Genomic DNA, 26,397 nt, shown 5'->3' on the forward strand with positions numbered 1-26,397 from the left:
TACCGTGGGCTCTGTGAACGTGGATGGGGAAAACATCACATCTCAGGCCCCTACCCTCTCATGGAAACGTAACGGTCCTTTCCAACGTGAGGATAGCCAATAAACCACAGTGATAGTACTGCATGGGTGCCTTCACTGCTGGTAGGAACTGCAGATATTTTCATCCATATATTTTTTTAATTTTTTGATGTTTATTTATTTTTGAGGCAGAGGGAGACAGAGTGCGAGTGGGGGAGGGGCAGAGAGAGAGGGAGACACAGAATCTGAAACAGGCTCCAGCCTCTGAGCTGTCAGCACAGAGCCCGATGCAGGCTTGAACTCACGAATTGTGAGATCATGACCTGGGCCGAAGGTGGTCGCTTAACCAACTGAGCCACCCAGGCGCCCCTATTTTCATCCACATTTTAGCTGGTGCAGATAGCTCTAAATATCCTTTACCTTTGTCCTGATGTCAGGATGGTGGTAGTTACTGCGCCTGAGCTAGACCTTGCTGTTGACTGTGCAGATAAAGAAGCACCTGCATTTCCATATCATAAGTCTTTTTTATAAGTATTTGGATATTGGATAAATATTTGGATTCAGCATAACTGGTTTCTTTTATGATCCTAGCTACTTTATTTTGGACATCAAAAATGTTATTCTGAGAAGAGAGTCATAGGCCTCCCCAGACTCAGAGGTGTCGTCCCTGACCCAAAGCCGCGGGGGTTTCTGCAGGACCCGGACATCCAAGTTGACCAACTTTGCCCACACCCCCCTCCCAGACTTATCGGCCTGGGTCTGTGGGCAAGATTCTGCACCCAGGTGCCCTTCTGTTCCTGTGCTGTGTGTGTGTGGTGGGGGGCAGATCACAGGAGATAGTGTTGGGTGATAGTGTTGGTTTTTTTAAAGTCATCTTTAGTTCTTAAAAAGGCAACAAAGTACCCCAGTGTGCCTCAGTGAGCCCTCACCGTGGGCTTGCTCCCTTCCACCGACTGACAGGGCAAAGGCAACACGCACTTCCTTCAGCCCTGCCCTTCGACAGAGCTGAGAGGAACTGAGCAGCCTCCCCACTGCCGCCGTGGCCGTGGCGGCAGCTTCCGCCTTGTCTGTCACGCGGAATGTGGCTTCTGTCCCTCACAGCCTTGGGTCAGAAAGCCACAGTGCTTGCTCGGAGGGGAGCCAGGAGCAGAAAGCCAGCATGGGCTCCGGGGCCAGCATGCTGAGAGCCCTCCTCCTTCTCCTAGGTGAGTGAGGAATGCAGAGACAGGGTGGACGTGACCGTCCATGGCAGGGGTGCCTCAATGAGTGGGAAACTGGGGGAGCATTAGCTCACTGGGGCTCAGTCCCTGAAGCACAGATGAGTCCCTTTGAATAGACAGCTTTTCTCAGTTTGAGACACAAGGCAGTGAAAATGATTTTTGTTTGTTTCCTTCCAGCTGCAACTTACAAAGGCTTCTTCTGGGCCAGAGGGGAACAGGAAAGGGTCATGTGGTAGAAAGAGCTTTGGGCTTGGGACTTAGACCAACCTGGCTTTAAATCATGGCTCCATTGGTACCAAATGGCAGCAAGCTTCTTAGACTCTCTCTCAGTTTCTGAACCAGTAAAATGGGGGGTAATAATGCCTAGCTTCCAGAATTGTATGAAAATTAAGCTCCATTTAATTAAGTCAAACCGAAATAATTACATAAAATGAGAAAATGTGGGGATGTAGGTGCTTCTTTATAGTCAGTGGTGAATCAGTCTTATTGGGGAGTGGAGTAGGCTCTTAGTCACCCAGAAGTATCCTGGTTTTTTTAAAGTCATCTTTAGTTCTGTGTATCAAAAGCAGGAAGAAGGGAGAAAGGCAGGGACTAACGGAAAAGTAGGGCCAGATACAGAGGGAGAGACAGAAGACCAGAGAAGCAGACAGGGAGGAAAAAAACAAGAGAGATAGGGACGGAAGCATAGAATGATGATTAGACATGAGATATGTGTAGACAGAGACAGGGTTGAAAGAGCCATGTGATTTTGCAAAATTCCCTTTGACATTAACTGTTATCTCTTAAAAAGGCAACAAAATAGTCCCTCGTCTCCACAAAGATGCTGTTTCTCAGAACTTGCACTGGGTCAAAACTCAAAGGCAAGCAGCCTGTCTTTGGATCTAATCTTCTGTCGGGGAAGCAACAGCCTGTATCCTGGACATGGGCAGTGTTATTCCCACGTCCCTGAAGCCTGCACCCAGCCTGGGAGCGAACAAAGACTTTGGCTTTCTGGGAGCTAGCCTGTCAGTCAGAGAGCCTCAGCATCTATCAGTTTACACATGGAAATGGGCACATGTAACGAGTGGCAGTGGCACGGAGGGGGTGGCTAGAATCAACAATCAAGAACTCAGAGTGTGTAGGGCAGAAAATGCAAAGTGTGCTCCGTAAAGCGGCAGAAGGTGGCAGATGTTCTAACCCGTGTCTGCTTTTGACCTTACCTAGATATACAAACCAGTGGGTCCTGGGGGAAGGGAGAGGAAGTTAAATTTAAGAAATCCAATGGAAAAAATGTGCGTATTGTACAAACAGGCAGCTTGCTGAAGAAATCCAAACAAACACTAGACCTTGAAAATGCTGAAGGTCGCAAATAGTAAAACAAATAGCAACATTTAACATTTTGAGTGGACTCGATAGGCTGCATACTCCCCTAAACACTCGAGTTAGCTCATTCCATCCCTACGACAGATTTATGAAAGAGGTCCCACCATGATCTGCACTTTATGGAAGGGGTTTTAATTCGTTGGCCGAGATGTCACAGCCGGTTAGTGTTTTCACATATTATTAGTAGAGAAAGTAGCGTTTTGGAGTGTGTATCTAGCTCTACACCTGCTGAATGTTAATCTTTTTCTGCTATTTACCAGTCCCGGGATGTGAAGGGGCTGTTGATCCTTTCTGCTCAGTTTTCTCATCTCTAAGTTGGGGATAATGATTGTCCCAATCTCATAGGGCTATTGAGGGAACCCAAGTCTGTTACCACATTTATTTATTTTTTTTTTTAATTTTTTTTTCAACGTTTTTTATTTATTTTTGAGACAGAGAGAGACAGAGCATGAACGGGGGAGGGGCAGAGAGAGAGGGAGACACAGAATCTGAAACAGGCTCCAGGCTCCCAGCCATCAGCCCAGAGCCTGACGCGGGGCTCGAACTCACGGACCGGGAGATCGTGACCTGGCTGAAGTCGGACGCTTAACCGACTGCGCCACCCAGGCGCCCCTGTTACCACATTTAAAGCATGTACCTGGTATCTGCCATGGGGTGAGTACTCACTGTTGGATATTTGGAACACTACTTGAACCGATTTTCTCAGAAGGCAATTTGACGATACGTAGCAAAGTGTAAGCTGTTCATAATCTTTTATCTGGAAATTCCACCTTCAGGTACTTATCCTGATGAAATAATAGGATGAAACCTCCCCAAAATATTTAATGGGGTGCTCTTCAGCACTGCTGACCCCAGTGGAAACCAGAAACAAGTGATTTTCAGTTGGAATCTGGCTAAATCAATTATACTTGAATGTTTCTAATGATATCCAATATGTTTACATAAAATACATAATTTCCTCGGAACTGACATGGACAGAGGAGAAGTGACAAAGCGACAGTTACAGAGTTATCGTTAGGTAGTTATATTTTGCAATATGTTTGCTTGCCTCTCCAAAAATTGGCTGGAAGTAAATACAGCAAATTGTTAATTGTTTCCTTTTACTCTTTCTAGGAAATAGGATAAGGAGGCATCTTTTAGTTTCTTTGGATTGAAATTTTTCATAATGATCTTATATATACTCTTAATACCAAATAAATTTCTGTGCAACAAAAAATAGCATGATAGCCTGTTGAAAGTTGTAAGAAATGGTGGAGACTTTATGAGAAGCTGGTGAAAGAGATCTTGAGGATTACTGAGTGACATCCTGTAACTGAGGGCAGGTGACCGACCAGGCTGGCCACCCCAGGATGTGTGGGAGAGCTGTGTGTGAGGACTTCTGGGGACATGGTAGGCATCTCTGCCTGTACACTCCAAGGCTTGCATGACTCCAAGGTCAAGGCTTGCATGATCCACTATTCTCCGCCTCCTCCCCCCCCCAGAGTAGCTGCAGAGTTTTGGGAAAACCAATTTTCAAGTATTCTAAAACTATTTTTAAAACTGAGATCCATGTAATGAACATATGGACTCAACACCTTGAATTACACATTAAAAACCTCAGCTGGTTGTTTTCGATACATGGATTTGAAGGGAGATAGGTAAATCAACGCATCCATCAGAGAAACGGAATGTCACAAATGGAGTTAATGCCCTTTAGGCTCCCCTCCTCTGTCTGGTTTTCCTCTCTCCTCCAGAGGAAACAGCACCTCTGTACTTCCTTCCTGTGCTGCTTTCTAGGTGTTCAACTTGTGACCTGAATGTCACCACAGCATACTCAACCTGCTGCATTAGCTCCCTATTCTGATCACATACATCTGTTTCAACTGCCCACTGGATTCTGATGCAACACTGTATCATAATTTAGTCATACATTCTGGTACTGACAGATTTGGGTTGTTTGTAACTTTTTGCCTCCGGAGTCGATGCTGCAATGGGCCTTTCCATCTTCTAGAACCCTCATTCTTCTGGGAGACAGTCTGGGAGAGGTGTCATTGTCATGGGGATGCGCGATTCTCCCTTTATTGGATATTGCCAGATTGCTCTCCGTTAGTGAGATCTGGACATCTCTGTCCCTCTACAGATTTAGTAAGATTCAGTATTGTCAGACTTTTCATTTTTTTGCCTATCAGAGTTGTAAAATATTATCTCCAAGTTTTTAGGTTGCATGTTCCTGATTACTAGTGAGAATATGTAATGTATGTTTACCAGAGAGCCAGGATTCTTTGTTCTGTAAATTTCTTGTTATTTTTCTTTCGTTATTGGTCTTTTACATATTTTTCTCAAATATGCTGTCTCAGTATATTGCTTATCTTTTATTTTGGTGGCGCATTTTGCTCTGCGGAAGTCTCTAAATGTGATACGATCATATTTATCATTCTTTGACTTTTGGTGTGTTTGGTTTTTCCGTCTTGTCTAAGAATTTGGCCTTTTTTTTTTTTTTTTTTTTTTTTTTACTTTGAAGCAGTTGCATTTTTCACAATTGGACTTTTAATTTGTTTGGAATTTATTTTGTGTGTGGCCTAAACAAAGGATCCAGTTTTACTTTTTGGGGGGTATAAAACATCCATTGTCTCAATATCATTTATTTAACAATCTTTCCTTTCTCTCCTGCTTCTCCATACTTCTATTTTACACCCATTTAATGAGTGAACTGTTAATGGGATTCCTATTCTGTGCCACGTTTTGCATCTGTCTGTGTTGAGTCATGTCACACTGTTTTATTTACTGTAGCTTATGAATCTTGGTAACTTGTAGGTAAGATCCCTTCTCCTCCTTCTCCTTCATCTGTTTCCCCTCCTTCTCCCCCCTCCCCCTCCTTTTTCTCCCTTTCCCTCTCCCTGGCCCTTTCCCCCTCCTTCTTTGGCATTAAACTCAGCTCTTACTATGTCTTCTCCCTTGCATGTAGAATGCTTTTCTGGAAAGCATCATAACGACCCACTTCCTGAATGCTGATTCTGAGCATGGTGCCTCGCCCAGCACTGCTATGTAGGTTTCATTTGTTTCTCACAAATAGCCCACAAAGCAGATGCTCTTATCAGCATGCCTATTTCACAGATGAGGAAACTGAGGAGCAGAGTGATAAAGTAGCTTACCAGAGGTCATCACAGCAGGTGAGTGGGACTGCTGGAATTCAAATGCAAATATTTTGATTCCAAAAAGCTGTATTTTTAGCTCTAATACCAAACTGCCTCCCAGCTGAGAATAGAAAGTAGGAGTGTCATCATGGAAAACTGACATGACTTTTAAAACTGTTCTTTCAGTCTTCTATTTCAAGATAGTTTCAAACTTAAAGAAAAGTTGTAAGGGGCGCCTGGGTGGCTCAGTCGGTTGGGCGTCCGACTTCGGCTCAGGTCACGATCTCGCGGTCTGTGAGTTCGAGCCCCACGTCGGTCTCTGGGCTGATGGCTCAGAGCCTGGAGCCTGCTTCCGATTCTGTGTCTCCCTCTCTCTCTGCCCCTCCCCCGTTCATGCTCTGTCTCTCTCTGTCTCAAAAATAAATAAAACGTTAAAAAAAAAAATTAAAAAAAAAAAAGAAAAGTTGTAAGAATAAATCATACAAAGAACACCTATATGATTTGCTGACTTCTTAATCAAATTACGATTTGCTTTATCTTATGTGCTGTCTATAGAGAGATATGTTTATATAAAACAAACTAATATATATTATATATGTTTATGTGTGTATATATACACACACATATATATGTATACACACACACACACACACACATATATATATATATATATATATATATATATATATATATATATTTAGAGAGAGAGATCTTTTTTTCAGAGCCATTTGAGAGTAAGTTGTATATATCATATTTTTTTTAACTTCTAAATACATCAGTGTGTATTTCTTTTTTTTTTTTTTTTTATGTTTTATTTATTTTTGAGAGAGAGAAAATGCGAGCAGGGGAGGGACAGAAAGAGAAGGAGACACAGAATCCCAGGCAGGCTCTAGGCTTTGAGCTGTCTGCACAGAGCCCGATGTGGGGCTGGAACCCAGGAACTGTGAGATCATGACCTGAGCCAAGGTCGGACGTCCAACGGACTGAGCCACCCAGGCACCCTGTCAGTGTGTATTTCTTAAGAATAGAGACCATCTCTTGCATAACCACAGCATAGTTATCAAGGACAGGAAAGTTAACATTGACACAGTCCTTTCAAGATCTCAGTTCAGTATTTCAGTACACCCACCAATGCCCTTTGTAGCTTTCACTGAACTCAGCAAAGGACCCAGTGGAAGGGAAGGTGTTACATTTGGTAACCTTGTTTCTTTAGCCTTCTTTATCTGGAACATCGGCACAACCTTTGTCTTTTATGGTTGATATTTTAGAAGCTTCCATCTCCTTTTTTTTCATAGAACATTCCTCATTTTTGAGTTTGCCTGATAGTCTAATGATTTCAGTTATCCATTTCGTGCTAGAAAAAGCATAACTGCTCTTGGGTCCTTCTCAGGGTTTTGCATTTGGAAGCATTAAGATACCTATGTGAGAAAGGCTCATGTACATAATAATAAAAGACTTACAACTAGATTTTGGATTATGTTTGTCACAATTCTAAATAAATTATTTGCCACTTAATTACTAACTGATCCATATTGTTAAATTTTGCTAAAATATTGTTCTAAGAATAGCTATTGATAAGATCTGGTGAAATTTCTAAGGCATTTTCTCAGAGGTTTGCACCTTCCTCTTTAAAAGGCTGCCATATAAAATATTCCTATGGTCTCCAATTCCAACCAAAACGTCAGCCATCTGTCTCTGTTTTAATTCTGTTGGAAAGCACCCGCTGAAATCTATGTATTATTATAATCATGATAATAAAAGAAATACAATATCACTTTAATTATGTTCCAGTGGCTAAAACATTCTTCACTGAAAGAGCCAGAGTTATTGAAGAGAGCAGAGGCTTTTCCCCCCCTTAATTTATAATGAAAAGATGGCAGAGGCCTGGGTAAAGAGAATTAAATTCGTTTTTATCTTACAAGTCAAAGTCATCACTTTATTCCTTGGCTCTTAGTCCCTGAGATCTTTGTAAAAATCTTTCCTGACAGCTTTTCCCCTGTTTCAGATTCCTGCCAACACAATGTTTCAGAGTCGAGCAGTGTGTGGATTCCAGGTCGAAAGAATTCTTCACTGCTGGGTTTCTTTTGCTGTGTAACAGTTTACAACAAATGTAACAAAAGAAAACGATACACTAGGGTCACTCAGAAAGGCAGCAGAAGGTGAAGGAAGAAGTCATGACCCCAGAAAGGCGAGGCAAAATGTCTTGATCGAGCAAGAAATCTCTGCATGACTTTTGCCCATTTTTTAACTGGTTTGCTTGGTTTTTCCTTTTCTATTGAATTTTAAGAGTTCTTAATTTGTCTGAACATGAGTCCTTCGTCAAACATGCAACCTGCAAATATTTTCTCCCAGTCTCTAGCTGATCTCTTCATCCTCTCCACAGAGTTCTTCACACAGCAAAAGTACTTAATTTTAAGTAAGTGTAATTTACTGATATTTTTTCTCTTATGGATCATGCTTTTGATATCACATTTGAGAAGCTTTCACCATGCACACCCTAAGTCTCCAAGACTTTATTTTATGTTTTCTTTTAAAAGTTGTCAACTAAAAAATAAAGTAGACTAAAATAGACTAGACTAGACTAGACTAGACTAGAATAGAATAGAATGAAAATAAAAACAAAAATAAAAGCTTGATTGGGGCCTCAGAATTGCAATTCAGGAAACACAGGTTTGGGCAGCAATCCAAATAGCTCCCCTCCAGGGGACAGAAGTCAAGGGTGTCTAAAGACAAAGGGAATGCTTATATGTTGTTTACAAAGAATTTCCATTGCTGTCGGCAATAGAAAAGTACTCTTGACTGAATATAATTGGTTACTAAGGCTATCGCTGAGCAATCTCTTACCATATATAGCAGGTGGGTAGGTGTTCAGGCGGAGTCCTTGCAATATTTGCAGCTTGGCCCAATTCAAAAGTTCATGGTTCTACCCGGTGAGGATGTACATAAGGCCCATCTCCTTCATGGCCTTCTGGTTCCCTTTAAAAATCCCTTGACATAAATCACCCCATTTCCACTTCACCTTTCACAAAGTTATATAGTTTTATATTTTATATTTAAATCTATGGACCGTCCAGAGTTATTTGTGAATTTAGCTCAGGATGCTTAATTGGTGTTGTTATTGCTGCCTGTAGATATTCAATTGCCCCAGAACTATTGGTGGGAAAAACAATCCTTCCTCTGTTGCATTGATTTTGCTCCCTTGTCAGAAATCGGTTGGTCATACTTCTATGGACTATTTCTGGGTCGTATTTTCTTTTCCATTGGTATATGCGTCTGTCCCTCTGCGAATACCACACAGTCTCGATTTCTGAAGGTATATACGTTTCAAGATGGTAGAGTGGTCCCTCTTACTTTACTCTTACTTTTCAAAAAAAAAGTTTTTTAGAAATTCTATTTCTTTTACCTTTCCATGTAAATTTTAGAATAATCTTATCTATTTCGACAAAAGAAATCTTGCCAGGATTTTGATAGGAATTACATTAAATCTATAAATCAATTTGGGGAGATTGGACATTTTTATTGTGTCTTCCATGAATTCGGTTTGTATTTCCATTTGTTAAGGTTCTTTATTTCTCTCATTACTGTTGTGGATTTTTTTTAAATGTTTATTTATTTATTTTGAGAGAGAGAGAGAGAGAGAGTGAGCTGGGGAGGGGCACAGAAAGAGGGAGAGAAAGAGAAAATCCCAAGCAGGCTCTTTGCTGACATCAAGGAGCCTGACGTGGGGCCCAAACTCACTAACCATGAGATCATGACTTGAGTTGAAATCAAGAGTTGGACGCGTAGCCTACTGAGCCACCCAGTCACCCCTGTTGTGGAATTTCTAGTATGTGAGACCTGTACATGCATTATTAGACTTATACCTAAGTATTTTGGGGGGGAGTGATAGTAAGTTGTGTTGTATGTGAATTTGCTCTTTCTATGTGTAATTGTTGATATGTAGAAGTGTAATTGATTCATGTATGTCGATCTCGTATTCTGCCACTTTAAAGAAATCTCTTATTAATTCTAGGTGTTAGTTTTTAGATCCCTTGCAAATCTGTATATAGATCAAGATCTGCAAATGGTCTTATTTCTGCCTTTCTGAATGGTATGCTTTTTGTTTCTGTTTCTTGCCTTATTGGACGGCCGGAACTTCCAGTCCTTTATTGAACAGGTGGGGTGATGGCAGATTGTTTGTTCTTGATGTTAGTGGGAAAGCATCTTGCTTCTCACTATTAAGTAAGATGTTACTTGCAGGGTGTTGTTTTGTTGTTGTTGTTTTTGTTGTTGTTTTTTTTTTATAGTTTCTTAGTTAAGTTGAAGACGTTTCCTTCTCTTCCTAGTCTTCCAAATATTCTTTCATGAATGTCTGTAGAACTCTATCAAATACATTTCCCACATCGCTTGACATGATCATGTGATTTTATTCTTCAGTTTGTTAATATGGTGCATTACATTGGTGGATTTTGGAATATCCAACTAGCCTTGCATCCCTGAATAGACTCCATTTGGTCACGATGTATAGTTCCTTCATTTTGCTGAATTCTACTTGATAACATTTGGAAAGGCTGTTTGAATCTATATTCATGAGGGATACTGATCTGTAGTTTTTTTTTTTTCCCCGCACCATTTTTTCTCTGGTTTTAATGTTTAAGTAATGTTGTTTCATAAAATGAATTAGGAAGTGTTCCCTCCTCTTCTATTTTCTGGATGGGATTTGTGTATAAATGATGTAAGTGTTTCTTTAAATGTTTGCTAGGATTCTCCCCTGAAACTGTCTGGGCCTGCAGATTTCTTTTTGGGGGGTTGCAGATTGTGAATTCAATTTCCTTAATAGTTACAGGGCTGTTCACAGTATCTGTTTCATATTGGGTGAGTTGTGACAGCTTGTACTTTTTGAGGAATTAGTCCATTTTATCTAAGTCACCTAGTTTTTGTGTGTAGAGTTGTTCACAATATTTCCTTACTATCCTTCTGATGTCTACATGGTCTGCGGTGATATCCCTGTTTAACTTCTGATACCGGTAATTAGTGTCATCCCTCCTTTTTCCTTTGTCAGCCTTGCTGGAGGTTTGTCAGTTTGTCAAAGAACTGTTTTTGTTTTTTTTTCCCCCATTGATTTTCTCTATTATTTTTCTGTTTTCAATTTCACTGATCTATTTTTCTAAAAATTTTTTTTAGTGTTTATATTTGAGAGAGAGAGACAGACAGACAGAGCGTGAGCAGGGGAGGAACAGAGAGAGGGGAAGACACAGAATCCGAAGCAGGCTCCAGGCTCTGAGCTATCAGCACAGACTCTGATGTGGGGCTCGAACTAGTGAACTGTGAGATCATGACTTGAGTCAAAATCAGACATTTAACTGACTGAGCCACCCAGGTGCTCCTCAATCTCATTGATTTCTGCTCTTATCTTTATTATTTACTTCCTTCTGCTTCTTCTAGCTTTATTTTGATGTTCTTCTGGTTTCTTCAAGTGGGATATTAGATTATTGTTTGAAGACTTTTCCTCTTTTCTCATGTAAACATTTATAATATAAATTGCCCTCTCAGCACTGATTTAGCTGCAACTTACAAGCCCCAATATGTGTGTCTTCATTTTCATTTGATAAATAAATATTTTTTTAATGTTTATTTATTGTTGAGAGTGAGAGAGAGACAGAGCATGAGCAGGGGAGGGGCAGACAGAGAGGGAGACACAGAATATGAAGCAGGCTCCAGGTTCTGAGCTGTCAGCACAGAACCCAACGCAGGGCTTGAACTCACAAACTGTGAGATCATGACCTGAGCCGAAGCCGGACGCTCAACCGACTGAGCCACCCAGTCGCCCTGGTAAATAAATATTTTGATTTCCCTTGGGACTTGCTTTTTGACCCATGAATTATTTAAAGTATTGTTGGTTTCCAAGCATTTGGAAAATTTCCTGTTATCTTGCTACTGTCAATTTCTAGTTGAGTTCATTGTGATCACACTTTGTATCATTTAAATTATTCTAATTTAGTTGAGGTTTGATGCAGAATATAGTCTAGATGTCTTGGTATATCTTACATAAGGGCTTGAAAGCATGCCTGTTCTGCTGGTGTTGGGTCCTATTGTTTGATAATGTCGTTGAATTCTTTTCATATCATCATTAATTTTTTTGTCTAGTTGTTCTACCACTTGTTGAGAGAGGGTTATCAAAGCCTTGGTTGATTGATTGATTTTTAATGTTTATTTTTAAGAGAGAGAGAGAGACAGAGTGTGAGCAGGGGAGGGGCAGGGAGAGAGGGAGATACAGAATCCGAAGCAGGCTCCAGGCTCTGAGCTGTCAGCACAGAGCCCGATGCGGGGCTCCGACCCACGAACCATGACATCATGACCTGAGCCGAAGCTGTATGCTCAACCAACTGAGCCACCCAGGTGCCCCGATCGAAGCCTTTAACTCTAATTGTGCCTCTATTTTTCCTTTCAGTGTTATAATTTTTGTTTCACATATTTTGTAGCTCTGCTGTTTGATTATAGATATTTAGGATTACTATGTCTATTTGGTGGATCGATTCTTTTATAATTATGTAATGTAATAAAATGTCATGTAATATCTCTGGCCCTAATAATTTCCTTTGCTCTGAAATTTATCTGATATTAATATAACTGATGCCTCTTTTCTTTTTGCTAATGCCTGCATTTCTTCTGTCATTCTTTTACTTTCAACCTATCTATATCATGTTTGGGGTGAGTTTCTTGTAGACAGAATATGGCTCAATCATTTTTTATTTAGACTTTCTGTTTTTAACTGGTATACATTTACAATTTACACTGTTATGCTATAGCCTTCAGTCTGCCACTTTACATTTCGATTTCTCCTTGTTCTCTTTGTTTCATTTCTCTTTTCCCTACCTTCCCGTGTGTTACTGGAACATCTTTTAGAATTCTATTTGATTTGTCTGTAGTGTTTTCGAACATATTGCTTTTCATAGCCTTTTTAGTGGTTGCTGTAGGTATTACATTATGTATACATAACGTATCACCATCTATTGTTGTCAACATTTTCACAGTTCAAGTGAAAAGAGGCAATTGTGTCTCTGTCCCTTTCTTCAATATTTCCTCTACAGACACTGAGAACTACAATAGACGTGTTATTTTTTAGCCTGAACTGTCACACATAATTTAGAAATCTTAGAGGAGAGTGAAAGTCTGTTTTATTGACTCATATTTTTAGCAGCTGTGGCAGCCACACTGTGACCTCAGGCCACATGCTGTGTCCAGCGGGGCTCCCAAGGTCCTCAGCCACTTTGCCTTCTTCTCTACACCTTTTAGGATTTTCTTATGTTTGTTTTCGTGTAACATCTAGGCTTTAAGCTATACTTAGTGAGAGGAATAGGGAAAAGTAAGCCTATTCTAGTTTGCATTCCAGAGATGGGGGCCTGAAATGAGTTTTTAAGAGGCCTGGCAGATGGGTGATTTGGAGGAAGCTCTTTGGGGAGGGGTCTGGGATACTTAACATCTCTCAAACATGCGGCACTGATCTAAGGGATCCTGAGGGAAGAAACATGCCTCATGGGGTAAGGGCGGTTGGGGTGACCTCAGCACAGTGCCTGCTGGGAATTGCCCGTGGTCCATGCACCCTGGATGGAAGCTGCCCCGGCTGGCACACAGATCAGCAGACTTTTTCACTCGCTTCCAAATTAAACCACTTGTGCTTCCTCCTTAAAGTCACTGTAAGCATCTCTGTCACATCCAGACCCTCATTTATCCTCCAGAATTGCTTGAACTGCTCCTTTTATTAAATTTGATTCCATTAAATAAGGGGCTAATGGTTCTCAGTAAGATGAACTGGCTTTCTCTCTCCTGCTCATCTGAACAAAACGGATGAGCAGCTGGGGAATTTCTGCCTGGAATCTGGCTGTACCCCCTCAGAAACCTAGGCAAACCTTTGGGCCGTGTTGTCAATGAGCTGCTGTCCAGGGGAAGAGGCGAAAGGTGTGGAGCTGGGCTCCTGGGCCACCGTGCTGTCCTGGGACACATGGACACTGGGGCTTTCTCTTTCATTAAGCAAATATTGATTTCTGTCAGGCTCTGCTGCAGTACAACGTCAGGCCCCTATCTGAAGGAACTGACAGTCTATAGGAAGGACAGTCGCGATGTGGTATGTTAAGTGCTGAGATGAAGGAAACATGGAGGAAACCAGAGAAGAAGCCTCTGATCCGAACTGGGGTGTTGGGAGGCCTTCCTGGAGGAGGAGACTTACTGAGTGAGAGTTGATCGTGTACGTGCCTGCCTGGCTAAAATCCTTTAACAGATTACCCCTGCTGCCAGGACAGGCCCAAGCGTTTACTGTGTCCACAGGCCCTCCTCAGCCCCATCACATGCGTCACCCCGTGTTTTGCACCCCAGCCCCATGGGATATCTGTCAAGTTCCGCTCTTGAAGCCTCCTCATGAGTCACCTGCTCTGTGTGGGATTCGTGCTGCTGCTCCTAGAGCCCCGGAGATGCTCCCTCACAGATCTCCTCACAATCCTAATCGCATATCTGCCTTCCTATGTGCCTGTTTGGGATCTCGTTCCCCGCGGTGCTCTGACTTCTTTGGGGGCAAGGATCTGGTCTCTCCAGGCCACCGCCCAGCACACGCCCCGCACCAGCACTTGTTGGTGAGTTGATTGGTGCATGAGGCGAAACTTCAGCTTCCAGGAGCCAGTCTGCAGGAACTGGGTGCAGGAACGGGGTGCGGGAACCAATCTGGTTGCGACAGGAAGGATGGAGCTCTGAGAAGAGAGGGCAGCCCCTGCTGACGCAGGAGGGGGAGGGCAGCTTGGCCTGGAGGGGAAAACTGGGTGAGGCTGAGCAGTGAGCACAGGCTAGTGGAGGAGGGCTTGGTGAGCCCCGGGGAGGAAGGTGAGGCTTATCTCGCAGGGCATTTGCTGCAGCTGGAGGAAGAGCCTGCCGGCTGCGGTGCAGCAGGTGGGTCGGCTGTAGGCAACCGTCCTGGGAGAGAGAAGACAGGCTGGATTTGTCTCGGGCCACACCAGCAGGGTCTGCCGGCTTGTAGGCCACATTGCACGCCTCATACCCGCTTCCCCATTGGAAGCGGCATGTGACCTGAGGTGTTGGCGTCCGTCATGGCTTGTGGCTGGCCCATGACGAGCCTCATAGAAGATAATGTTGGCGGGAGCTGACCCAGAGAAGGCTCTGGAGATACTCAGAGAACAGAGACTCCCCCATACCACGGATGAGCCCTACTCATTGAGCCACACATGACATGTTGAGAAATTGTCCAGCCTGTGTGCTGGTGTGAGTCCCTTTCCTGGAGCCAGGCTGACCCAGACTCAAACCCTAAGGCTCTCCTATTCAGTCATGTGGCCCTGAGATGACCCCTGACCTGCTGGGGCTTCCTGGAGAAATGAGGGCCATGGACCCCAGGAGAGAGGTCCCTGTCCCCACTCTGGCTGTAAAGGGCCCCCATATCACACATATATCCAGATACAAAGCCTTTGTTTTTTCTTTTTGGTCTTATAAAGTGTTTTCAGAGTTCAGGAACTGGGTCAGCACACATTCATATGGGAGGGGGACTTGTGTGTGCACCAGGCGGCCCAAAGGGGGGGTGTGGTGTGTCCAGAGAGGAAACCTAGCCTTGTGGGGGCCTGGAAACTAGACGGCAAGGGAGGGGCTGCTTTTATTTCAGTGACCAACAGGCACTCCTTGGCGGATAACCAGGAAATCTCACTTCCTTCTTCCACTTGGCAAGCTAGTTTGGGAGGCATGCCTCAGTGCTGGCCAGAAGTCCAGGAAGGAAAGCAAGGTGTTGGGGAGGAGGCCGCTGGGAAGGCTGACTGGGCCAGGCCCTGTCATGAGTCCTGCAGGGTCCTGGCATTGCAGGAGGCCCGGGCCGGGCCCCACATCCTTCTGTTCTGCCCAGAAGACCAGCTAACCTTCAGGCCCTCAGCAGGGAAGCGCTTTCCCCTGGGAAAGGTAACCCATGGGGAGTGGACAGCAGGACCCTCAGGAGCATGTGGGCTGGGCCATGCGTGGCTGGATCTTGAACTCTTAATTATTTAGACTTGTGGCATGCCCTCGGCCCTGCAAATTTTAAGGAGTTTTCTTGAAAAACAAATGCCCAGCCCAGACCCTGGCACACAATAGGGCTCAGAGAACCTCTGTCCTGGTGGATGGAGGCAGGTGGTGTGGTATTGCTAAGCTCCTGTGGCTCCTGTGTTGCTTGGGTGTTGCTGTTTCTGCTGCAGTGTCATGGCCCTTTCCCCGTCGACCAGGCCAGCTGTCGTCCCACACCCCGCCCCCTGGGCACACGCTTCCCTCCGCCGGGTCCCTGAGGACTGCGGAGCGGAGCGGAGCTTCTCAGAGGCTGAAGAGCACAGTATGAATATTGCATGAATAATAATAACCCCACCACTTAGCGGTTATGCAGCGTTTTCCCCGTCCACAATACTTTACCATCATTAATTAGTTATTCTGCACTGCTTCCAGCCTCCCCGTGCTCTCTGAAAAGGCACTCTTGCAAACGGGCCTTCTCTGGTCTGAAGCCCCAAGGTTGAGTGGGTGGGCGGTCCCTCACCTGGAATCATACAGCCTTCTGGAGGCTTCTGCTCGGCTCTCCCACTTCTGATAACGTTGATGGGGACGACAGTCTCCTTTCTGACCTGAGTTTCTGCCTAGAGCTGCTTTCTGGTACGCTCTTGCCCCCCCCCCCCCATCTCCCACAGCCTCTAGGAAAGTCGAGAACCCCATCTCAAGTGGGTGGCTGAGGGCCTGTGCAGGAAGGCTCCCTCCTGCACCTCAGTTGGTGCCCACACACCTTCAGGGGATCCCTGCAACGCCCTCTGTGTCGTTCGGCAGGCTTCCTGTGGTCAGCCCTGTTGCAGAGGGGCCACCGAGCTGGGAGTCAAATCACGCCTGGCCCAAGGCCACTGGCTGAGCAGTAGCAGAATGGAAACTCCGATTTTCTGGTTCCAAGTATCATTCCTTTCCACCCACCATGCATTCAGTCATATGAAGCTTTCATGCTCCCACAGAGACATTCAAAGATGGACCAACCCCCTCAACCAGCATGTGTAGGGTTAGCTGGGTGTTCCCACAGTGGGCCCCCTGGGCCCGCCTTCCCCGGACAACACCACCCACCCCACCAGGGCAGCCTGAAGCTCCTCCTGGCTTCCAGCACTTCCGGCTCCTTCAGAGTTTCAGCAGCAACCCTGCCTGGTGTGATAGTGTTTGATGTCACCACTTGCTGGTCAGCATGGACTTGGGACACCCTGGGGGGCTTGCCCCTTTGGGAGTGCTTCTCATTCCTGGAGTGCCCTTGTCCTTGGTTCTACCTTGGGCCGAGGCCGGCTCCCGGCCTCCAATCCCTCCATTAGCCTGGAAAGGTATTGATCAGTTTGGCTTCTTTAGCTGAGTGTTTTAATCCCCGTGTGTGAATCTTTAAGAATTAATTAGCAAAGATTGCTCAGGAAAAACAAAGTAGGCACAAGTTTCGATACTGTCTGGTCACCCACCAGTATTATTTTCCTCTTAATTAGGATGCTATTTCTAGAAGCTGGAGGTATTTTCCCTTGTGTTTTGTAGCCTCGGGTCAGCCCCTCTTTCTTCCTGTTGGCCTCCAGACTCTAGTTCGTGCTCATGGTGGCTTTGTCCTGTCCCTTTCTCATCCTCTGGAGAACCCTGAGAGCCTCAGTTTACCCCTTTGCTGCTCTGACTCGCTGAGCTGCCTTCTCCATTCCCAAGCCCTGGCTCCCCCTCCGGCCTCTTGGCCTTTGCTGGTGCCTTTTCCTCTGCCTGGACACCTTCCCCTTGCCTGGTTCCACTACACGGCCGCCCCCACCCCCAGCCCCTGTCTTCACTAGGTCTTATTTGTCCTTTCGTTTTTAATTTAAATAATGCGTGCTCCAGGGGCCTTCTCAGACTCCCCTGGGCTGGGGTAGACCCCCCCCTTCCTCCCCCGCCCCCACGCCCCCGTGGTCTGCCTGGATGGTTGTGGCTGCTTGCTTCCTTGTGTTCCTGGGACCCCACGCGAGGAATTCCCCACTCTGCAGGCGCCAGGGCACACGGCTGCAGCCTCAGTGCTGAGCTGGGTTTGCTGAGCTGGTGGTCTGACTCCTGTGCCCTCTGGTCGTGGTCAGAGGCCCCCCTTTGGAGCTGTCTTTGCTCAGCTGTCCTCTCTCCCCAGCTTTCCTTTTACTTTCTATCTCTGGAACCTGCAGGCTCTGGCAGGTGTGGGCTCTGCCCCGGGTCTGGGAGCTTTCATGGGAAAGGAGGAACGCCTCAGCCCTGGGAGAGGAGCGGCCGAGTCCTGATTACCTGGAGCTGGTAGCTGCAGTCAGTCTAACAAGGTGGGGAAAGGGTATCGAGGAAGAGCAGTTTCCGGTGGTTCCTGGGCTTGTGAACAAGGAGCCTAAGGTTTCTGCAAATCCAGAGCTGTGTCAGAGGAAGGCTCTAGACCCCAGCACACACCCAGCCACCACCTGTAGCTGGAGTGCTCCACACCCAGGCTAACCCAAAGCTTCTCCGGTGTTCCGTTTGGGAGAGGACAGAAGCCTTCCTCCCACATTCAGACCTCATGTGCTTAATTCATAACGTCAAACAGCCCCCTGGAGGAGCGAAAGGGCCAGGACCACCTGCCTGGTCTTTCTGAAAAGTGCACCCATCCACGAGCTCTGTGGAAGGGAAGGGGTACCAAACACCCACAAACACCGAACCAGCTCAGCTAGAGAAACACACCTTGTGTTCTGCGGGGGCCCCCGAGATCAGCTTACATTCCAGGGAGGCTCAGAACAAATGGGCAGAAAGAAAGAAGCTGTCTCACTGAGTCCTTTCTACACATTCGGGTCTTACGTCCCCATTTTTGGATGAGAAAAGGGAGTCCCAGGATCAAACTGTGTGTGAAAAATATTTGGACTGTTCCCTTTCCATTTGCACTTCCAATTCCCGTTCTGACCCTTTCTCCCAGTGGGATCCTGGCTGCACTTTACTTGGTCTGGGATCTCAGGCAGGAAAGACAGAGGCATCCACAGCAACGGCAGCCATGTGTGTTCCATGTGTGTTCCACATATGATCTGTGTGTTTCGTGTCTGTTCCACGAGTGTTTCCTGTCTCAGGGTTGCAGGAGCAAAAGTCACTTGTTTCTCCTTGGCTGAGCGTTTCTTGCCTCTGACCCATCATTATCACTTAGTACCAGATACTCAGTCTTATCACTTGAAGCTACTTCTGGTTTCATGCTCAGTGGTTTTGAGGGTCACTTCCCAGAGAGCTCAGAGTTCTCTCCTTCCATCTTCTCTCTGCATCTCACAGGAAGAGAATCTGAGTTCCGAGGAATCTCACATACCATCCTGAAGGGGGTCCTTTGTTGCCACAGAACAACCTGCCGGGCAGTGTGACTGGAGCAGGCTCAGAGGTGTGACAAGGTGGCAGAGGTGATCCTGAACAAATGAAGAGAATGGGGACTTCCTGAAGAGGTGGCTTTGTGCTACGTCTTTTTTTTTTTAATGTTTATTTATTTGAGAGAGAGAGAGAGAGAGAGAGAGAGAGAATCCCAAGCAGGCTCCAGGCTCCACACCATCAGTGCAAAGCCCGACATGGGGCTTGAACCCACAAACTGTGAGGTGATGACCTGAGCCAAAGTCGGACACTCAGCCGACTGAATCACCCAGGCACCCCTGTGCTAAGTCTTGAAGGATAAGTAAGAGCATTCCATGGGAACAAGGAAGGTGTTGCATCAAAGACAGCAGCATGTGCAGTGGCTGCTTTCCTTGCTGATCCTGGTTGGGCTTATTAGAGGCTGGGGTGTGAGCAACTTGTTCACCGCCAGCCTCCTCTACTCACCTCCCTGCCTTGCCAACCTGATTTCCAATGATGCTCTATGAAGGACCTGCCACCCCAGTCATCAGGAGTCTTCTGATGGCAGGTGACAGTTACTTAGCTTGGATTAGATTAAGATAAAGAAAGTGTTTCCTTACTGAGGTGACTGAAAAGTCAAGAAGAGGTGTTTCAGGCACAGTTGGATTCAGGCCCTCAAAAGGTGTCTTTAAGACTTGGTCTCAGCTTGACCCTCTTCTGTGGGGGCTTCAGTCCTAGCAGACTCTCTCCATCCAGTGGGCCCCCCCCTCAGCCCCACAGTTACCTATTCCAGAAGGTACTCCTGTTTCTCCATATTTCCCTCCAAGTCCCAGAGTTGAGTCTTACTGGCCTGAATTGGTTCACCTGCTCCACCCCTCAACCAATCACTGCTGACAGGAAGATGGAATATGCTAATTAATCAGGTAGGGTTCATGCATCCATCCTGGGGCCAGCCCTGGGCAAATCACGTGGAGGTGGTTCCCAAAGGAACGCCGAGGTACTGCCAGCAGCCGAGGGGTCAGAGCGGGGGTGTGCAGGCGACACAGCAGGTGTCCATTCTGCACACCTCCATTTAGACTTCTAGCTAGTGGAGACGGAGGTTTGCAGGAAGTGCTGGACATCGCCTTTGACCCTCCGATTTTTCTTTTTGTCTCCCTCGTCACTCTGTGAGCTCCTTTATGGGGCACAGGTGTCTTGGGTTGCTCTTGGATGCCCTACCCAGAGCAGACTGCAGGCACTTCATGCCTATGTGTAGACTGTGTTAGGAGATGATGGATGCCTGTCTCGACATTTGAAACCCCTTCCCCTGGCTGGGGATGTTAGAATGAGATCTAAAGTTAGGAGCCATTCTGCAATATTTAAGTTCCAGGATGAAAATGACCAGGCATCCATTGACAAACACTTAGGGCAGCTTCTCTCTATTTTTAGTTCAGTTACTTATAGAACAACATCTGAGTTCTTGCACACCCACTACTCCACAATGGGAACCACATAGCCTGATCCTGCCCAAATAAGGGTGGTGAAGAGTGCCAGCCCCCACTGAGGGCGGGCCCAACAGGTGTCATGGACAGCGCAGGAGGTCTGGACGTCAGGGACAGGCTCTCAGTGGGTCAGATTCCAACTGAATGGGGCAGAGCCTTGCTGTGCCCTTAGCTTACTCTCAGAGAGCAGCCCTCTTGCTGCCTTCCCCTGAAGGCTCCCCTCTCTCGTCCCAGGGGAGGGGACCCAGGGAGCCTCAAGGTCTCAGGACCATTTCCTTCCCGTTTGGAAACCACTTGCAGAAGCAGACCGTGCTCTGCATGACTGAGGTGGGATGAGCTGCAGAGAAGAGGGCTGGAGGCTGGCTATTTCGGTGGGGAGGGATATCGTCCTCCAGAGGCATGTTCAAATGGGGCAGGCGGAGGAAGCAGGGACCTGGACAAGTGTAGCCTCACATGTGTGGCTTGGCAAGAGCGCCTGGGCACACAGGAAGACTGTGAGGGTGGAGACCTATCTAGAGGCAGCCCCCTGCTCTCTGTGCTAGGTGGCAGCAAGGGCTGGGCTCCGGGATCTCTGCTCCTGACCCCTGCGCCTGCTTCAGTGTGGGCAGTCCCGGGAGTGCTGGCAGTCAATTCAGGTGTGGCCAGCACTGTGCCCACTACCGCCTGGCAAACTGGTCAGCACAGCCCCTGTGTGCCCCCAGGGAGACTGGCCTTGGTACGGCCAGCCCCTGCTCAGCCCCCTTGGACTCTCCCCTGGGTTGGAGAGTCGGTCCTCTGGATGCTAACCTTCCTCTTCCTGCTTGCAAGAGAACCCAGAGAATTCCAGCAGAGAATGTGCCTGGCAGCTTCCTCCTGGGGCTCTCACAGATCTCAACGCAGGGGCACGCCGGAAGCCTCTGGCTGTGCTGCTAGGCCCATCCATCCTCCAGCTGCTTTGCAGAGTCAGGGGAAATTAGCTCTGGGGGCTCACCAGGGGTCTATGGCCCAGGAGGGACTCCTCTAGCTCAAGACCCTGGCAGGAGGCGGGTGGTGGGGTCAGCTGGGCTAGTGTGTTTATGACAGATCCTCACCCAGGGGCTTGTTAGCAGGGCAGAGACATGAGCGGAGCGTGCAGGGGGAAGGCTGCAGGGAGGGAGTTCCCTCCCCAAGGAGGGGAAAGGCTGCCGCCGAGTGGCCATCTGGCTGGCTAGCAGGAATTACTGGGACCGGATGTGTCCACCGCCCGGGTTCCTGTGCCTGCAGGTGGAAAAGCAGTGGCCCCATGGAAGGCATTCTCTCAGTCCCTGACCTCAGTCCCTGACCTTGGACATGGTAGAAGAGCCCGAAGCCCAGAGAGCCAGGGCAGCACCTGGCCTTTTGTGACATTAAATGTTCTTTCTCCTTTTTCCTTCTCAGCCCTGCTGCCAGAGGTCTGAGCTCCTGTGGCATAGGCTCCGGGTGCCCATGCGTGACCATGTCTCTGTGTTTCTTTCTCTCTGGCTCTCTGACTTTTTCCATCTCACTCTGTGTTCTTTCTTTCTTCTCTATTCAAGTTTCATCTCGGGCTCATATAAAGTTTTTACGCTGCATGCTCCACGTGGAGAGGGATGGTCACCAGGGGAGGACCCAGGAAAGACGTTCATGTGTCAAGGGGGTAGGGGAGAGACTGTTCCCTTTGTGGGCTGGCCTCACTTGCTGATGCCCTGCCCTGCCCTGCCCTGTCCCCTGTCTCCTGTCCATTTACGGCAGAGGGGGGGCCAGACCGATGTCAGGAAGGGAGCCAAGGTGAGCACACAGCATATGCAGCTCTGAAATTTGGGCATCAATCTGGAAGTCAGCTCCTAGCCCAGCCCCTCAAAACAGCCCAACCCAGCCATGTGCAAAATATAAGATTTTGTCCCATCCCTGGAATAGTTTTCAACCTAGCTGGAATGGCAGGATTAATGTAAGGAATGTAAAGAAACAACGAAGCTCAGCCAGAGTTTCAGAGAATGGACGAGACCAAGGTCATATCGTACGTGGGGGTGTCTGTGATGTGTGTGTGTGGATGGGCCTCACGTAGGGGCACGCATTTCAGAAGAAAGGCAGAAGTCGTTGAATTTCCAAGACAACCTGTGGTTAGAGCAAGGCTGTGTACCTTTGCTTCACAACTTCCCAGCTTTATCCATCTGCTAAGTGAGGCCAGCGGAAAAATCCTAACCTCCTTTACGATGATCCTTTCCCCTCCAAACACACACAGAGCAAGAGGTCAACCCAACACATCACCCCAGGCAGCACTGACTGTAGTCAGCAGATGTGGTCCTGTGGGGAATGTCTTTACTGAGCAAGTGCCTCTGCCATCTTTCAGCCTCCCAGAGGTGGGGGGTTGGGAGGTGGATTTGTCTTGGAGCTAAACTGGGGAAGATCCAGCCCCCAACCCCACAGGTGTGGTACTTCCGGCTTCTCTACCTTTGCCTGGAAGCTTGTACCTAGAACCAGGCTTGGGTCTCATCACCCCCAACCCCCAAACCCCTCCAGCCCTTGGTCTTAATGGGTGTGGGGTCATTCTTTTAGCTCCCTGGGATTCGACCTTGCAGGACATCCGGGGCCTCTCAGTGCAAGTCACGTGGCTCAGACTCTGCGTTCCACTTCTCTTGGCCTTTGGGCCCATTGTCAAGTCTTCAATGCCTTTGGTTCCTCATTCATCAAAGGCAGGTGAGAACAGCTCCTATCTCCCACAGTTGTTGCTGCGAGTATTAAATGTGTTAATGCAAGTGCCGCACCCAGTATTGTCTCAAAGTAAGTGGCCAATTAATGAACACCTTCCTCTGCAAGGCCTACCACTCTGCCTTAGATCTTCTGGGCCCTTCTGCAGGGACAACGGCCCCCACCTGGAAGCCTCGTCTCCTGATGGCAGGAGTCCTCCTGGCTCGAAGAGTGAGGCACCCCTGCCGCGTGCTCCGTCACCGTTATTCACCCATTCGCAGAACGTCTGTTAATACGTCCTTCGTACCCGACGCTGGGTCGAATACTGGGGGGCAGAACCCCCCACAGGGCATGCAGAGCACAGTGGGGAGACTGGCCAGAAGATGCAGTCTGTGGATTAATTAGCTGAGAGGCTCTCAGGCCGCAGGGTGCCTGGAGCGCGGCAGCACTCTGTAACATTGTTAGATAAATGCTGTGGTCGGGTATGAAGGCTTCACAGGAGGGGGAGCAGGTCATGGGGCAGCTGAGCCAGGTGTAGGGGCTCGGGAGGAAGTAACATGGAACCGAGGTGAGGAGAAGGAGGAGAAGCGAGAAGATGGGGCCAGGCAGAGGGGGTGGCCCGGGGACAGCAGAGCCTGCGGCCTGGGTGGGGACTGGAAGCAGTGCAGTATGGCTGGAGTGAGAGGGTTTGTGGGAACGACAGAAGAAGCTAAAGCGGCAGCAAGGGTCAGAGTTTGGGTCTTGGAGACCATATTAGAGAGCTGGCTGAACCCCGAGGGCCACTCGAGGGAACCCGGCTCCCCGTGTGGGTTCGGGGGAGGGCTCTAACATCCCTGCAAGGTTCCAGGACACCCCATGGCAACCAGCAGCCTGCCTCTGTGTTCCTGAGGCTGGGGGCCAAGCAGGAGGGCCTTCCCGGATGTGGGGGAGGGAGTGGCTGGGGACAAGGGCCGGCCCTCCACCCCTGGCCTGATCACAGCCAGCAGTTTGGTTCTAACCAGAGTCTGGGTTTTCTTTCTTTACAGATGTTGGAGTGTTAGCAACGGGCAAGTCTGCTGGGGCCGAAATTGGTAGGTGGCTGTCCTGCTTCCTCTGCGTGCAGGGCTGAGGGGGCAGGAGGGGGACACTCCAGAAGGCCTGGGCGGGTGGGGCGTGCAGGGGGTGTGTGTGGCTGGTTTCCTGCCTGTCATCCCGGGACAGGGGCCGCACTCACTTCCAGACCTGCCTGAGGAGCTAACACAGCTTTACCCCAGGGGCATGGGCCTGCTGGAGAGCCTGTCCTCAGAGGGGTATGAGTCACCAGTGTCGCCCTTGTCTGTTCTCTGTAAGCTGAGCAGCTCCAGCACCTACAGGGCCCTGCATTCTGCCATGCTTCCATGGCCCGCCCCACACCTGCATGGTTGGTCCCAGCTCCTTTCCACCTCAGGGGCTTGCCTCAGCAGGCACGGTACAGTCTGCCTCCTCCGGGAAGGCTCCCGGCTCCCACGCCAGCCCAGCCCACCCCTGTTACCTGGCATTAGGGTGAGCTCCCAACTGCCCCAGCTGACTCCCCTCAAGGTGGAGTCTGATCTTTGCCTTCTGCTCACCACAGAGCAGGCAATGAACACGTATGTGATAAATGAATCAATGAAAAGATAAGTGAGGAAGGAATACAGGAGGCCAGAGAAGTGAACCATCCGCCGCTGGGGAATGATTCCCTCAGCTGAAGAGAGCAGGATGGAGTTCTAGGAGGAGGGGATAGGGTGTGGGCGAGGGGCAGGGAACGAGTGTGCCCCTGGGCTTCAGCGGATCGGAATGTGGAATTTTAGGGTCCTGCACACGACTTTGGACTTCACCCAGATTGTGAAGGGAGCTGCAGAAGACCTCTGCAGGATGGTGACTGGTTGATGCCCGTTGTTCAATTCCTCCCTGCCCCGCAGATATCAAGTACGCCATCATCGGGACGGCTGTGGGCCTTGCCATATCGGCTGGCTTCTTGGCCCTGAAGATCTGCATGATCAAGAAGCACTTGTTTGATAATGACTCCTCGGACCTGAGAAACTCAACCCTGGGCTTCAACGGTAAGGGAGCAGTGACCTCCACCCAGCCCAGCCCAGCCCAGCCCAGGATGGTGAGGGCAGCCTGAGGCACCGGGGAGCTCAGAAACTTGGTTGGAGAAAGACTGAAAACCTGGGTAGAAAAGAAACGCAGTGAGCTCTCTGTGTCTCTGTTGATCTCTCTCCCTCCCCTCTTCTTTTTCTCTCTCGGTACTTTTCCATTCCTAAGAATCAGATTTCTTGGAAAAAGGTGGAAGGGGAAGGGGGCTGAGTTGGCTTCAGACAGAAACGTCTATTCTCATATCCAAAAATGTGACCAGATAAAATTGATCCCAGGAGGTGATGAGGCTGGGTGGTGCTGTGAGCTCAGTTGATATGGGCCGAGTTGCTCATAAATTGGTCTTGCTTGGAGCTGTGCTGGGTCCTCTTGATCCAAACAGAGCTGGGCATACATGAACTCTGGCAGGTTCTCGGTGTCCCACAGCATCTGCGGGGAAGTGAAACTCACAGACACGGGGCAAACAGTTTGTGAGTTTTGATAGCAAAATACAACAGTGATTCGCATCCCCTTTCTCCCAAGTTGGGACTCGCAAAAATCATTCCCAGTCTGCTTCATGAGATGACGATGCAGTTTTCCATGAGGTTCTCCCGGGGACGAGGAGGAAGGAGCCTCACTGTGTCCCTGCAAAGTGCAATTACTATCTGCGAAGAGAGGCAGAGGGGGAAGTCTGGGCCAGGGAGAGGAGACACAGCCTTTGGGGGCTTCCTGAGATGCCAGCATGTCCAACTGAACAAGGGGTTTAATTGGTCACAGGAGTTTGCTTACCATTGCTTTTGTATCCTTAGGAATAGGCGGGGAGAGGAAAAACCCTCTCCATCACAGAATGGGAGACGTGCTGGATCCCTTTAGGGCAAGGGGGTCCAGGTGTTGCAAGTGAAGGGGGACAATGGGGGATGATGAGGGTAGGAGGGCCCTAGGGAAGGCTCGGTTCTACTTATGTGCCCAACTAAGGGGGCTCTAGATGAGACCTGGATGGACAAACTCCAACAGAGCCAAAGGGGAAGGATGAAGAACACTCAGCCCAAGACCACCGCCCCCCCGTGCCCCCAACCCAGGGAGCCCTTCAGAGCTGCCTGAGTCAGGCTGGCTCTGACTCGCTCCTGCTTGCCTGGCACTGACTGAGCTGCACCACAGGTCACAGTG

General features: G+C 48.0%; 1 protein-coding gene across 3 annotated transcripts in view; it reads left to right on the forward strand.

Moving 5' to 3' along the window:
* Positions 1 to 910: 910 nt before the first annotated feature.
* The window catches only part of TMEM273 (transmembrane protein 273), a 35,035-nt gene continuing 9,548 nt past the window's right edge, over positions 911 to 26,397 (forward strand). The window contains exons 1-4 of one of the 3 annotated variants that reach the window (XM_060642199.3): positions 911 to 1,223; positions 23,026 to 23,166; positions 24,183 to 24,227; positions 25,077 to 25,217. In XM_060642199.3, the coding sequence (XP_060498182.1) occupies positions 1,178 to 1,223; positions 23,026 to 23,166; positions 24,183 to 24,227; positions 25,077 to 25,217 (373 nt within the window). In that variant the 5' untranslated portion in view covers positions 911 to 1,177. The remainder of the gene's footprint in view (positions 1,224 to 23,025; positions 23,167 to 24,182; positions 24,228 to 25,076; positions 25,218 to 26,397) is intronic. The other 2 variants (XM_060642198.3, XM_060642200.3) reach the window with 2 other exon arrangements.

The sequence above is a fragment of the Panthera onca genome, chromosome D2 (genome assembly GCF_046562875.1).
Source record: "Panthera onca isolate mPanOnc1 chromosome D2, mPanOnc1 haplotype 2, whole genome shotgun sequence".
Lineage (NCBI taxonomy): Eukaryota > Metazoa > Chordata > Mammalia > Carnivora > Felidae > Panthera > Panthera onca.